This window comes from Elaeis guineensis, chromosome 7 (genome assembly GCF_000442705.2).
Source record: "Elaeis guineensis isolate ETL-2024a chromosome 7, EG11, whole genome shotgun sequence".
Taxonomy (NCBI): domain Eukaryota; kingdom Viridiplantae; phylum Streptophyta; class Magnoliopsida; order Arecales; family Arecaceae; genus Elaeis; species Elaeis guineensis.
Genome location: NC_025999.2, coordinates 1,858,250 through 1,872,260, shown reverse-complemented (window position 1 = coordinate 1,872,260; position 14,011 = coordinate 1,858,250). Strand labels below are relative to the sequence as shown.

General features: G+C 39.2%; 2 protein-coding genes across 4 annotated transcripts; both read left to right on the top strand.

Moving 5' to 3' along the window:
* The first annotated feature begins 2,903 nt into the window (after positions 1-2,903).
* LOC105049291 (probable mitochondrial adenine nucleotide transporter BTL1) lies at positions 2,904-10,022 on the top strand. 3 transcript variants are annotated; one of them, XM_010928896.3, is made up of 6 exons: positions 2,904-3,042; positions 3,168-3,362; positions 4,400-4,494; positions 6,771-7,104; positions 9,006-9,243; positions 9,501-10,022. In XM_010928896.3, the coding sequence occupies exons 2-6, from the start codon at positions 3,273-3,275 to the stop codon at positions 9,749-9,751; spliced, it is 1,008 nt and encodes a 335-aa protein (XP_010927198.2). In that variant the 5' UTR covers positions 2,904-3,042; positions 3,168-3,272; the 3' UTR covers positions 9,752-10,022. The 3 variants fall into 3 exon arrangements, with proteins under 3 accessions (XP_010927198.2, XP_029121625.2, XP_029121624.2); XM_029265792.2 differs by having other exon boundaries at positions 2,935-3,054; XM_029265791.2 differs by lacking the exon at positions 2,904-3,042 and having other exon boundaries at positions 3,105-3,362.
* Positions 10,023-12,704: 2,682 nt separating this feature from the next.
* Positions 12,705-13,107, top strand: LOC105050874 (large ribosomal subunit protein P3). Its single transcript, XM_073260749.1, has one exon. The coding sequence runs from the start codon at positions 12,799-12,801 to the stop codon at positions 13,090-13,092; it is 294 nt and encodes a 97-aa protein (XP_073116850.1). The 5' UTR covers positions 12,705-12,798; the 3' UTR covers positions 13,093-13,107.
* Positions 13,108-14,011: the final 904 nt, after the last annotated feature.

Sequence of the window (14,011 nt, the reverse complement as noted above, 5' to 3'; positions counted from 1 at the left end):
AACGACGCTTATCAGCGTCGTTAAAGACAAAAAAGCCGACGCTTCGAAAAGCGTCTTGGTAGAGTGGATGACGCGGAGTCATTAACGACGCTAAAAAGCGCCGTTAAAATTGCATTTTGCGACGCTTTAAAGCGTTGTTAGAAATATATTTAACGACGCTTATAAGCGTCGTTAAGACAAGTTTAACGACGCTTATAAGCGCCGTTATAGTTAAATTTTACGATGCTTTAAAGCGTCGTTAAAAAATAACGACGCTTTTAAAAAGCATCGGCGCTTTTCATCTCCACTCTTACATAGGCGACGCTTTGCCGACGCTTTTCGAAGCATCGTAAAGCTAAATAGCGACGCTTTAAAGCACGTAAAATAACATTAATAGCGTCGTTAATGACCATTTTTTCTGTAGTATATTATTGCTGTAAATTTTCGACTTGGATCAGAGTGATCGAAGTAGGTTGAGGTCTGGCGAGGTGGGTGGTCCACATATCCAAGTCGAAAATCTACAGCAACAACTATCAAAAGCCCAATGCTCCATTTGAAGTATCATCTAGTGTATGCTAGCAGGGCACCACATCTAGGCTATGTGAGCTTGCATTTGTCAGATGGCCTCCCTAGGGATGATGCTTGTCATTTGAAGTAAGATATTTTCTTTTTTTTTGGACTAAGATCTTTCTTCGAATTGGCATTTTTTTCTGGAGAGGCTGCATTCATGTCGTTGTTTAGTTCCAAAACAACATCCACAAAAAATATGTCCGCCTATGTTCTTGATTGTTTAGAGATTTTTTTTTTGGAACATAAATGCACATGGACCAGTCTAGATACAATAATTTCAAAATATCTCCGCATCTAACATCTTGATTTACCCAATCTACATTAATATCTTCAGCCTACCAAGATTTGCCAAACCTATGACCCTATTTTTGTCACCTTATATGCATATTCTATAGCATGGGTCAATCATCCTTGGTTTAGCTCCCTGAATAGAGACTAAGAAGAGGGAAGCTTGATCTGACATTGCCATAAGTAGTCAAGTTTTTGTCTGTGGATGTTTGAGAAATAGAGCTTTTGATAATAAAATTTTTAGCTAATGTTTGGTACCTATATTTTATGAAATGCGATGGAATTTTAATGTATATTTGTCTCATGTGCGCTATGCATTTCTCTATATATTATTCTATTTTCTAGATAAATCATCTTTATTTCTATTGTTCCTAAAGGATCTATCTAACTCCGTCAATGAGCTAAAAGGTAAGTTGGAGAGCTAAGGGTGGCAATTCAGAGATTCGAGAAGTTAGATGGAGATCTTGATACAATTGGTGAGGGTCGGATTTTCACTTCACCTCCCAAAAATATTGTAAAACATCACAAGCTGAAGAAGTCTACTTAAGGAGATTTCCAAGCAAAGAATTTTTAGATGCCTAAATCAATACATCTTAATGGAATAGGAGAAGTTTTGAGTAGAAAAAGACAAAATGACAGAAGTCATTGAGTTTGTTTGTTAGAGTTTGTGAGTGAGTGAGAGAAAGTCTCTAGCATGCTCTGCACTCAACCGGGACTTGGACTTCCAAACTCAATTTGAGCTCCGTAGACTTGCTTGGAGAGCCTTGGAAAGAAGTTTATAAAAGCAAGAGCCGATGTCCATTGCAGTCTGAATTTTAGGACGTGCAAGAGAATTTATCAAGGATAACTACTCCATATCCAGGAGATTAGTCATATGTCACGTATTTTTTGGTCGGGATGGAGAATTCAAGGCTGCTTCGTATCAGATCTCAATTGATTGGATATGCGCTAATGGCTGGGCCCATCTTGAGATGTATTAGTTTCCCGTTGTTGATAATGCCAAAAGAACAGTAGCTACGTGTAATGACAAGAGTCATTGACCCAAGAGTCCTGGTCAATGCCACATAGGAGTAGCCATATGGATAAAACGGTTGACCGTGGTTGACCAACATTGCGTGCCAGTGGTGCACTGTCCCATTCACGTGCCCTCGTCACACTCGCGTACAGGGGCAATGACATCACCCAATCTAACTAGTACGTTTTCAAATACAAACCAGCTTTTAGTTGTAAAATAATTCATGTGATCGCAACATAAAAACAGGTGTCGAGCACTAAATCACTGGTCCAGCACTACAGGTTAGAAGCACTAAATCACCGATCCAACGCTATTAGATGCTTGAAAAAAACTTCATTACAACGATGATACTATATCAAATTAAGCATAATCCAATAAAAATATTTATATTTCATCAATTATTACATATTTCATCGATTTTTATAATAATATTTTATATTATTTTATTAATTTTTAATTTTTGATTGAATTATTATAAATTTGATATAATATTACAAAAATCTACTCCTTGATGCTTGAGTATCAGTCGCACAATTATTTATGCAATGCTGCTGCGATTAACGCCTCCGGGATTGTATCTTTCGGCCGAATGATCGGTGGGTGTTTTTTCGCGATATCTACTGTTGGATCGTACTTTACATCATCACAATCTTTCCTTCAATCTATGTGCAGAAATGCCAAGCGGACGCTATGCAATCCAAAACGATTCAATGAAATGCAGACCCAAACACCAATCCGACCGTTTGGAACCCTAGCCACATCCTCCTGATCTTGATCGCCTACACTGCCTCCACCCGTATGACCATCAATGCAGCCAATCACGACCGCTGGTTTTTATAACAATGCATCGAGATGCGTATTTGATGAATGGGATTTACTAAAATCAGCGGTTATTGGCTGCGTGCACGGCCACGCTGTGCGGGCAGTCTAGGCGATAGTTTCTCCTGGCAGGTGTCCCCTCACTTTCGGATTTTAAATGGGACCCACTTAACCCTTTATATCTTTCTTTTATTTTCTCGGTAAAGTTACCCCGGGATATGAAAAAAGGACTTCCTTTTGAGCTAGGGTTCGTCAGCGCAACGAACGGGAGGGAAAATAAGTTTTTTTTTAAATAAAGGAGAAAAAGAAAAAGGAGGTGGAATAAAGGAAAAAAAAAAAAAAAAAAACTCGGGACAGGAAGAAATAAATCGGTAATCGAAAAAGTATTTAAAAAACTCTCCTTTCCGTTATTTAAAGAAATCTGACTTTTTTTTTTTTTCTCCTCTGGATTTGGCTCGCATTTAACTGCCTTCCAAAACTCTCTTTTTGTTTCCAGAAATAAAAAAAGGATCGGTACAATGGCTTTAGAGTTGGAGCCGTGGAAGAGGTAGAAGAAGAAGAAGCAGAGATGTGGATGCCGGGGGACGATTGAGCGGTGGAGATGGTGGTGCCCAAGGAGCTCGACGTCCACAAGAACTCCCCCGCCGTCGAGCTCCGTATCGGAATCCCCGATGTCAACGGGGCCATTAAGGTGGGTTTTTTCCCCCTATCCTCCTGTTATCTCTCCTTTGATCCCTGTCTCTTTTTTTTTTTTTTTTAAATCTTCGTCAGCCTAAAGGCCGTTCACTTTTTCTCTTGGATCAAAGCTCTGATTTCTCTCTTTTGGAATCAGATGAAGTCTCTTGATCGAAAAAGGACGGATTGCAGCTGTTTGCATTTTTTTTAATTTTTATTTTTTTCTTAAGTCGTACTCTTTTTTTATTTTATTTGGATTAAAGCTCTATTTTCCTTCTTTTGGAATTGGGTTCTTTAATTAGCTACTCTATGAAAATTCGCATCTTTTTTATTCTTGTTCTTCGTTATTTGATTCAGGATCAGATGGGCATCTCCCAATCTGATGAGACCTTCCATTTTCTGGCCATTATGTGCGTACCTCCATCGGAAAGTTCACACCTTTCAATTTTTTAGCTCAATTACTTGTTTTGGAGTCGAAGGGGCTGATGACACCTTGAAGTACCTGGTTTAGTCCTCAGCAAGTTGAGGTTTTTCTTCACGTATTTGGTCATGCTTTGTTTTTAGAACCTACCGTTCCATTAGGAGTTGTCTGCAAAAGTTTAATTTCTGATTGTTGCAATCGCTTGGAGTATGAGAACTTGCACAGGCTTTATTTTGAGTGAGCTTTTTTTTTTTTTTTGGTCGATATCAATGTGATTGCAAGGTGTTTGGTGTCAACATGGGGGTTGAAAGTTTAAATAGCTTTGTTTGTTTCATCATATACTACATCTTGATCAGGCATCGAACAATACTATCTTAAAATAATATGTCTTGCAGCTGTTGCATCCATTAGAACTGTTCTAGTAACAGGGCCTATGACGTTTGTTTTCCAGTTTCCAGTCCCTTCGCTATATTTATTGTAGAAGGTTGTTCTCAGGTAGGATATTTTTGTGGGTCCAAATGTGAAAATGATCTTTGAAGCTACCATGGGAGCACTGATTGATGAAAACAGGTTTTCTGGCCTGGTCATCCGTATCTTTTTATATTTTATTATAATTTTTTGCTTTGTTGCAGAACTTGTTCAGGAGAAGAGAAGTTGGAGAGTTTGTTAGCGGGGCATTAGCTGGTGCCATGACTAAAGCTATTCTTGCTCCTCTGGAGACTATACGGTAGGCTTTCCTTTCTTTACAGGTCTTTTTATACAGTTTCTTGAATTCAATATCTGGGTTTAAATTTTCTTCTTCTGCAAAATTTCGATATATGTGTGCTTTTGCTATCACTATTTTTAGTAGACATCTTTTATTCTTGCAAGATTTGGACACAACTTTTCCAACTAGCTTTCAAAGGGTGCACCAGCTGTTTGAAATTATCTCTCTTTTTTTAATGCTATAAAATTCTGTTTAGCCTTTGTTTAAGTTTATAAACCAAAATGCAAACTTTATGAGTTACCTAGGATTTTTCATATTACTTTGATCCAATTTTAGCTAAGGAGCTGGAGTTATTGAAATGAATCAAATGAATTGATAAACATCAAAAACTTCTACAACTTGGAAATGAATCCATGCAAGTTGGTTCACATTCGAAACCTACAACATTGAGGTAAACCTTAGGTGCTATTTGGAGCCCTATAATTGAAGCTGCATTGCAACTCAAGTTGCATAGTTGACTGCAAGGAAGTTCACTTCTTAAATTTGGAGGAGAGTTGGGGAAAAGAGGGGTGTCTATGATGGATATTCCATCGAACATCATGCAAGCAAGGGCCAGGCAAGAGCACTCGATTTGGATAGTGATGTCGACATTGAAACCACTGGCAGCATGGGTTTAGACATGGACATAGGTGCCTACAGGGAGGGACCGGGTGGCGGTGTAGGTATTGAGAAGGATGGAGAAGGTGAAGGAGAGGGACAAAGGGGTGGGCAATGGTGAAAGAGGAGGAGATGGAGTGGAGGAGGAAGACAGCATGGTGAAGCCTGAAGTGAGGAGGCGGTCATGGGTCTCTTGGAAGTGACGAGGATAGGCACTGGTGAAGAGGGACTTGAGAGGCTGGGCAAGAGGAGAGGGGAGAGGCCTATTGCAATAAAAGTATGAGGTAGAGGAGGTGGCTGTGGACCTCTTGGAGGTAACAAGTGCTACCGGTGGCACCCAATGAGTTGGTGAGTTGGGACTTGAAATTAGGGTGGAAGAGGAGAGGGGAAGGGAAGGAGGAGGACAGAATATAATATGTTTTTTAAATATTAACATACCTATTCGAGCAGTTGCAACTTGTCCTGCTTTCATTTTTTGATCGCAAGTCGACCTACTGCAAGATAGCCGTAAGTTGTAGCTGAATGAGCAACTCAACTTGCTGTGCAAATTGAGTTGCAGGTTTCATCCAAATAACTGGGCTAGTTTCCACCTGCAACCTAAGCTACATGCAGCTCCACTTACAGGACTCCAAGCAGCCCCTTATCTAATTCCATAATTGAAACCCATCCATGAACTCTAGTTGTGGCATTCGACTTAGGATTTACTTACATATATATAATATTTCAGAAATGCATATCTCAGATAGCTCTTTTTTCTTTATGTGTTGCCTGATAGTTTCTCTTGCATGCATATGTGCAAAGATTGTTGCTTCCTTAATGCATTCCCGAATCTTCTTGCGATTAGAGATCTTTTCTATGTCTGAAATTTGTGATTGCTATATACGGTTGGAAATATCATACTTCATAGTTAGATCTTGACCAGTTTATTAACTTGTGTCAATGCAATCTTGTTAACATAAATTTCAGTTCATCAATTGTGTATTGCAGTCAACAGTTGTATAACTTAACCTAACTACATAAATCTTCTATTTGATGTCTTGTAGTAATATGATTCTGAATTGGTAGTTCTGCAAACTACATAAAAAATTTGATTGCATTAGTCATCACTAGTTTCTTTATGAACATGTCTTTTCTTTTTATGTGCTTCCTAATTCCTATAAATCATTGTTGTCAAAAAAGTTATGATCCATGGTCCCTATCTTACAGTTTTGAAACAAAATAGCCGTAAATGATCTTAATCTCATCCTTGCATCAAGATCAGTTAGAACCATAAAATGTAGATCCGTATCATGGATCATACAATTCATTAGATCTTAAGGTCTAACTTGATCATATTATTTACATATAAAACAGTTGAAAGCTCATCTTCTATCGGTTATTCAACTCCATGGCTCTTAGAGTTGCTTATTTACCATTTTGATCTTTTTTAACTTCTAAGAAGTAAAGGAAAAAAAAATCTGGAGCCCATGGAGTTCAAAACAAAAGGCAAATCTTGGTACTTTTATGGCCAGTTGTGAAATAAAGCTTTCGAACTCTTCAATCGACATCTTTAATATGTTACATCACCAATATGATTATTTTCAGTATGATGTAATTAGGATTCAGGAAAACATCTTATTGCATTGGCATCTTCTTTGCAGAACTAGAATGGTAGTGGGGGTTGGATCCAAACACATCACTGGCAGTTTCATAGAGATCATCGAAGACAATGGCTGGCAAGGACTATGGGCTGGAAACACCATCAACATGCTCCGCATAATTCCAACCCAGGCAATTGAGCTAGCCACTTTTGAGTGTGTCAAAAGGGCCATCACATCAGCACAGGAGAAGTGGAAAGAAAATGGATGCCCAAAGTTGCAGCTTGGTCATATTAATCTAGACCTCTCTTTTCTATGGATTTCTCCAGTTGCTGTTGGTGGTGCAGCTGCTGGCATCATGAGCACACTTGTGTGCCATCCTCTCGAAGTTGTCAAGGTAAGAAGATAGGTTGAACTGGTGTCTAATGACATGAGAATGTTGAAAAAGGTGATTTTGATATTGATCCAGTAACTTGCTACTTTCACACTACTTTGTGACCTGAAGTAAATTTGCATATGGAAATGCCTGTTCCTATAGTTACTTAGTTTAGTTGCAGTTTGTGATTTTCTAGATTAAATTTTATTATTTTTACTTTGGAAAGCATTTATTGAATCATATTGGATTTCTTTTGCAGCACTTTTTCATCTTTTCACTATCAGTTTCTTTGTTTATTTTAGATCTAATTTATCATGCATTTTAAGAATGATATTCGAACGATCAAAATGATCCTTTTCATTAACAGGAAATACCATATTTTAGTTTTGACTGTTCATAGTCAAATTAAGTGGGAAGACCCACTCACAAGTGACTGGTTGGTGCATAATTTCTGTACTTAGTTTATAGTGACACAAATACTTGAAGAGAATTGTTGCTGTTTGAGAAATTATATCAGGCAAATAAGTACAGAAAGCCTTTACTTTAGAATTGGTTATGTAGGAGATTTCATGTGGGAGGACCTATTTCATATTTTGTTTCCTTTGTATGCTGCAGCTAATGGAATTCCATTAAGAGTCACTAATTCAGTTATAAAATCAATTTCCAGAGTCATAATTTTCTCAAAAGACCTAGCCGATGATTCCTCGTGCTAAATAGTGATACTATGATAGTTACTTTGATTCTTACATTCAGATTTGCTGGTTGGTAAACTATGTTCAGGAATGTTTTCTCTAAATTTCCAATAAAATTAGCAACCCTTGTCCTTATTTGGATTAGTTCCAGCAATGTCAGATAGATCTATTGCCTTTTTTTGCTTCATGATTTCTTCTTCATGTGAATTTTACTTTCCTACTTCAGCTATAAAACAAAGTCCCTGTCATTATTTCCTATTTAAGACTCATAACCAGTGTCTGCTGTCTTTGGCTTTCAACCAGACTTCGGCGACCCCTTAGATCTATCCTATATCTAGGATGCAGTATCTACTTTTATCATCTTGCTCCACTTCACAGCGCTGTACCGAGGGGAGAGGAGGCCAGTAAGACAGAGGTGCTTGTTCACTGGGAGATGTACTAGCTATTGAGTGCATATGCTCTCTAATATGAACAAGATGGTGTGAACCTAGACTTGACATGCCTATGGCCATTGACTAGTGCTGTTCGGACAATAACGTTCTGCTGACAATCTTAGACTGTGCTTGTGGTAAAGCTTTTGATTAAAGGACAATTCTAAGTTTCAGAGTTGAAATATATACTTTCGCAGATTTTCTTAAAAATCCAAAATATACTTTTGACTTTTTAGAACCCTGCCATTTTCAGTAAATTTTATGGTCCAAAAAAATATTCAGGATGAGATTTACTCAGGATTTCTTTGATGGGGCAGACTGGTTGTTATCTGATCTGAGTTTACTTTCAGACATGAATACCTTTTTGACTTCCAGTTCTTGACTCATGTTAAAATGAATTCACATGATGCTATGTACATTTTTCTATGGTCAGTGATGGTTAGGTGACTGTACCTTCTACTGTTGATGCTGTGAGGGAGTTTATATTATATCAAAACTTAACGCAAGTGCAACGATTGGTGCCTTAAAATGATGCTAATGCATACATTCCATTCCTTGGTTATTAACATGCCAGTCTCTAAGAAAGAGATGGAAAAAGAGGTCTTGTGAATGGATCTGCCGCATACAACTTATCCTAATTTTCTGAGACCATTTAAGGAGTGCAGAATGGTTTCTCTGAAGAGCACCAACAGTCATTTGATGTTTTAATTTCCATCATATTGTAGACTGTATATCAGAATGGTACAATCTGATGCCTGTTTCAAATGTCCTAATTTTTCAATTTATGTATTGCACAAAGGATCGTTTGACTGTGAATCGAGAGGCCTACCCCAGCATTAGCCTTGCTTTCAGCAAGATCTACAAGGATGATGGGATTGGTGGTTTATATGCTGGCATTTCACCGACGCTAGTCGGCATGCTTCCCTACAGTACATGCTACTATTTCATGTATGAGACAATGAAGAAATCTTATTCCCAGGCAAAGAAGAAGAGATCTTTGAGTCGTGCAGAGCTGCTGATTATTGGGGCTTTCTCAGGTGAGCATTTGGCTTAACCATTCCCCGGTCATTTGTTGTCCTTCTGAATCGAATCCTATGTGATTAAAGAAATGAAAATGGTTTTGCCGTTCATTGAAGTTTTGTCTTTTTTATTCAGTTGCTTTATATTAGCGGGAAGGTTGAAAACAAATGCTTCTTTCTTATCGATCAGAGATCCAAAATAGGAAGGGAAAAAAAAAAAAAAAACATTCCAATCCATTGACTGTGGTTCATTTTGGTTCTCTGCATCTCTTCAGGTTTTGCTGCAAGCACAATCAGTTTCCCACTGGAACTGGCAAGAAAGCGGCTGATGGTTGGAGCCCTTCAAGGGAGGTGCCCGACCAATATGGCAGCAGCTCTGTCAGAGGTTATTCATGAGGAGGGTCTGCTAGGTCTCTACAGAGGATGGGGTGCTAACTGTCTGAAGGTCATGCCTGCTTCGGGCATCACTTGGATGTTCTATGAAGCATGGAAGGATATTCTGCTGGCGGACAGACCTCAGCTGTAGACATATAAGAAATATTCGCCGCTATTATTTCCTGATACTGGATTCCATTGAGATGACTTAATGATGGGGGATGCTAGTTTTTTCTCATTCCACCCATGCAGATTTTTATTGGAGAGGGAGGCTGGTGAAATGTTTGTGATGGAAAGGATGTGCCCATGGGATATATGTATCACACTTTATTATTTAAATGATGAAACAAAGGATTGAGAGAAGTGAAATGTAGTGGTAAATTGAAAGTCATCAAGTTTTTCAATGAAGTTACTGTTATAAAGCTCTCTTTCTAGCAGAAGATTACTGAGTGAAATCATGGTTGTGGCCTAAAAAAAAAAAAAAAAAATCTGCGGTGCTTAAGTTGATGGCAAGTGATGCAACTAATTTCCAATGACCTTTGTCTATCCTGCTTTTTTTTTTTTTTTTTTTTTTTTTTTGTCTATCTTGCTTGGATAGAAGATCTTGACATTTTTATACCTTTTAGAAAATTCTTCCTGCACTTGCTACCAGAAGGTAATAATATCACCTTGTCTGTGAATTACTTGGCCAAGCAATGATTGTTGAGAATTTATGAAAGGAGATCTGGCATTGTGCATGGCAGTATTTTTCTCATGCCAAAAAATGATCGCGCATATAAATTATTTTGTAAGTAAGACCTTTCGTAAATTTCTGTTTGGCATCATCTTTTTTATTTTTTTATTTTAAAAAAAAATAAGTTTATAAAATTAAAGATAATAAAATATATTTAATATTATTATTTTTAATTTGTAAAAAATATTTTTATTATTTTTTAAAAATAAAAATAAAATTTTTTTAAATATTTTTAAAAATAAAAAATTAATATTTTTTATCATCGGTACTAATACTATTTCTTTCATTATCATTGCCATCTTTGTTACCATCATTGTTACCATAATATTATCATCGCTGCTGCAACTTTTGTTGTTTTTACTGCTGCTATACCAATATTATTATTATTATTATTATTATTATTATTATTATTATTATTTTGTCATATTATTAGTTGGGCTGGAAGTGGACTCGGGTCAGTTCGAGACCTATCGGGCCAGGCCGGCTTCGGATCGGGTTTCGGACTCAGCCTGAAACCATTCAGATTAGGCTTGGATCAAAAAATAGGGTCTGTTTTACTTTTGGACTGGGCTGGGCCTACCTTTGGCCCTATCCGGACCTGGCCTGGGCTCGGGCCCGAATTTAGCCCGATTATAAGCTCAAATTTTCATTCCATCCTTCGATTTTCCTTCAGAGTCCTAATTTTTCTCATCGAGGTCTCATCTCGAAGAGCCCTAGTCCCTTCCATCGACCATTGCCGTCCTTACTCCCGATCTTTCCTGCTCTCCAGCCGGTCGTTGATCTTCGCCGTCAATCTCCTTCCAATCTTTAGTAGCATCGGGCTCCCCCTTCAGTCTCCTGCAGGTACTCTTCTTTCCACAGGTCCGCCTCCATGGCTCCATTGTGCCCGTTCTCACTCAGACCATTGCTCCTTTGGGCCTCGACTATCACTCTCGAGCCCCCAGCTCCCTCCGACCATTGCTCCCAAGCCCCCATCTCCCTCCGACCATCGCTCTCTCGGGCTTAGACCATCGCTCCCAAGCCCCTGTCTCCCCTCGACCGTCGCTCCCAAGCTCCACTGCCCAGTCTCCCTCGAGCGCCTGGACCTCTCTCAAAGAGTCCGACAAGCTCTTCGACAGTGCCGGCAAGGCCTGCGATCGATCTCGCCGTCTACACTAGTCTCGACTGCAATCGCTGCCGTCTAGCTCCTCACTGCCCACACCCACCCCCTTGAGACTGACGTCATTTTCACCGAAATCGATGGTGCCGCCCAGGCCAAGCTCAAGCTTCAGGAGCCAGGAGGTCATTGTCGTCGTCGTCGGAGGCCTAGCAGGCATCATCGTCATCGTGGCTAGCTATCGAAATGGGTTAGGGTTGATTTTTTTTTAATTTTTTAAGAGGAAATCAGGAGTGATGTTGGCAGTGGGCTGGCCCAATCTATTTGGGCCGGGCTCGAGTCGGGCTCGTGCTTGGATCTTTTAAAAATTTTCTGGCCTAAGTCCAATAAAAAATTTCGAACTGGGCTCGAGCTGGAGTTTGGCCCGATTTGATCAGGTCCACTTCCAGCCCTAATTGTTAGTGCCTCTATCACTGTTGTCATCACCACTATCAATTATTGCCGCCTCCGTCATTATCACCATTGCCATTACCTCGGACATGCCATTATCACTATTGCCGCCACCACCATCATAATTTTTATCATAGCATCAACTCCATCATCATCATCATCTCTATTATGTTGTCATTGGACCTGTCATCAATACTATTTTTGTCATAGCTACAATCATCTAACCATTATAACCACATTTTTTAAGAAAGAAAAAAAAAGAGAGTATACCAAATATGTGTAAATTTTTATTTCCAAAGTACAAAATATTAAAATGATGTGAAATGGCATCTAAAATAGAACTTAATGTTAGTTTTCAAAACCAACAAAGAAAAAAAAATTTATTAACTTTCCTCATGCAAGATCCCACATCATCGAAAAAGAGTTGAAATCAAATTTATGAATCCCAATCGAATCTATGTAAACAAAGAGTCCACGAGTCCGATGATGATGTTCTGGATAAACAGCATCTCTGTTCAGAAAGAAAAATCGACAGAGTTCCACATATCAGTAAGGTGTTTTAGGTTGGAAAGATACTTCCCCATTGCTATTGGGTTAGTTCCCAACTGCTTTGGCTCCCATCGTTGGCACTCCCACAAGTAGCATTCTAGCGCCCCAACGGTCCGACCCGACATTTGCAACCTTACTCCCCCGGTGTAGAAAGATTGTTTTCTGACGTCCAGATTACCCTGGGCTGCCACGTCGGTATCCTTAAATTGATAAAATTGTTCATGGGCATTTGCGTCTTAATATTAGATTCTCTGCGCCACATAAGAGAGCGTGAGAATTAGGGTTTTTTCCGTCGTATCGTCTTGCGGCGAGAGAAGGGCTGGGCTGCTAGGGTAGAGGGCAGGGTTTCCATCATCTCATCTCAGATCGAATGGGGGTGTTCACGTTCGTGTGCAGGAGCTCCGGCGACGAGTGGAGCGCGAAGCAGCTCTCCGGCGACCTCGAGGCGTCGGCGTTCTCGACCTACGATCTTCAGCGGAAGCTGGTCCAGGCCGCGCTCGCCACCGACTCCTCCGGCGGGGTCAACTCCTCCTTCTCCATGGTCACCCCCTCTTCTGCCGTCTTCCAGGTGATGGATCTGGTCTCCCTTCCTTCTCCCCTGTTGTTGATTTCATTTTCGTATTTTATTTCATTCGAATCGCATCTTCATCTTGGATTAGGATAGCGCTTCGAGGGAAAAAAAAAAAACGCTTTTTTTTTTTTGGGAAAAAAAAGTATAGGGTGTTACGTTACGATTCGATCGGAAGTGTTTTTTTTTTTTTTTTAATATTGAAACTGATTTTAGGATCGGATTTCGTTGCATGATTTATAGCAAATATATGGTTTTTTTATTATTAATATTGAAATTGATTTTGGGATCGGATATCGTTGCATGATATATACCATTATAGCTTTCTTGGTCTTCTTGGTTAACGAGAAGAGGGAATTTATCGGGGTTTGAGTTTTGTGGTAGGGAATCAAGGAAGACAGTAGATTAATGAAATCTTTGTGCTTCGGAAGTGCCATAGATAAATAATCTGAGAGGTGAGAGTTAGAGAAGTTATAAACATGAAGTCAATTCTGAGAGGAAGTGCAACATGGTAGCTCAAAATGTACGGAAGGACTAATTTGATAGTTTGATAGAGTGGTGCATATGTACGTATATGTACATGATGTGGTTCTATTTGTTTGCAACAGGGGTATCGTAGGTATCTAGAAGCATGACGAGTCCTAGTTGCCAGGAGTGGTGAAATATTGATTTAGAGACAGTAGCAGTATGGTCCTAGTTATTAATGGTTCCTGGAGCAGATAAGATATAGCGGATTAAGAAGCATGGTTATGCAAAATTCGGAAGGGGGTTTACAGCCTGGGGTTAGAGATCTTAGCACGGATGCTTTTGCGTTAACTTGTAAATAGGATCGCTTAGCAGATTATTTGTATAAGAGTTCTGGAGTATTGATTCCTTCAATGAAGCTGGGGAACTCCTAATTAGCTACTAGATTCATTCTCGAAGTAGGACTTCTGGAAAGGTCTAAAAGTCTGGATTTATAATGCCTCTTGCACATTTCATTGTCTTCTTAGTGTTGTTCACTAGATACTGTGAT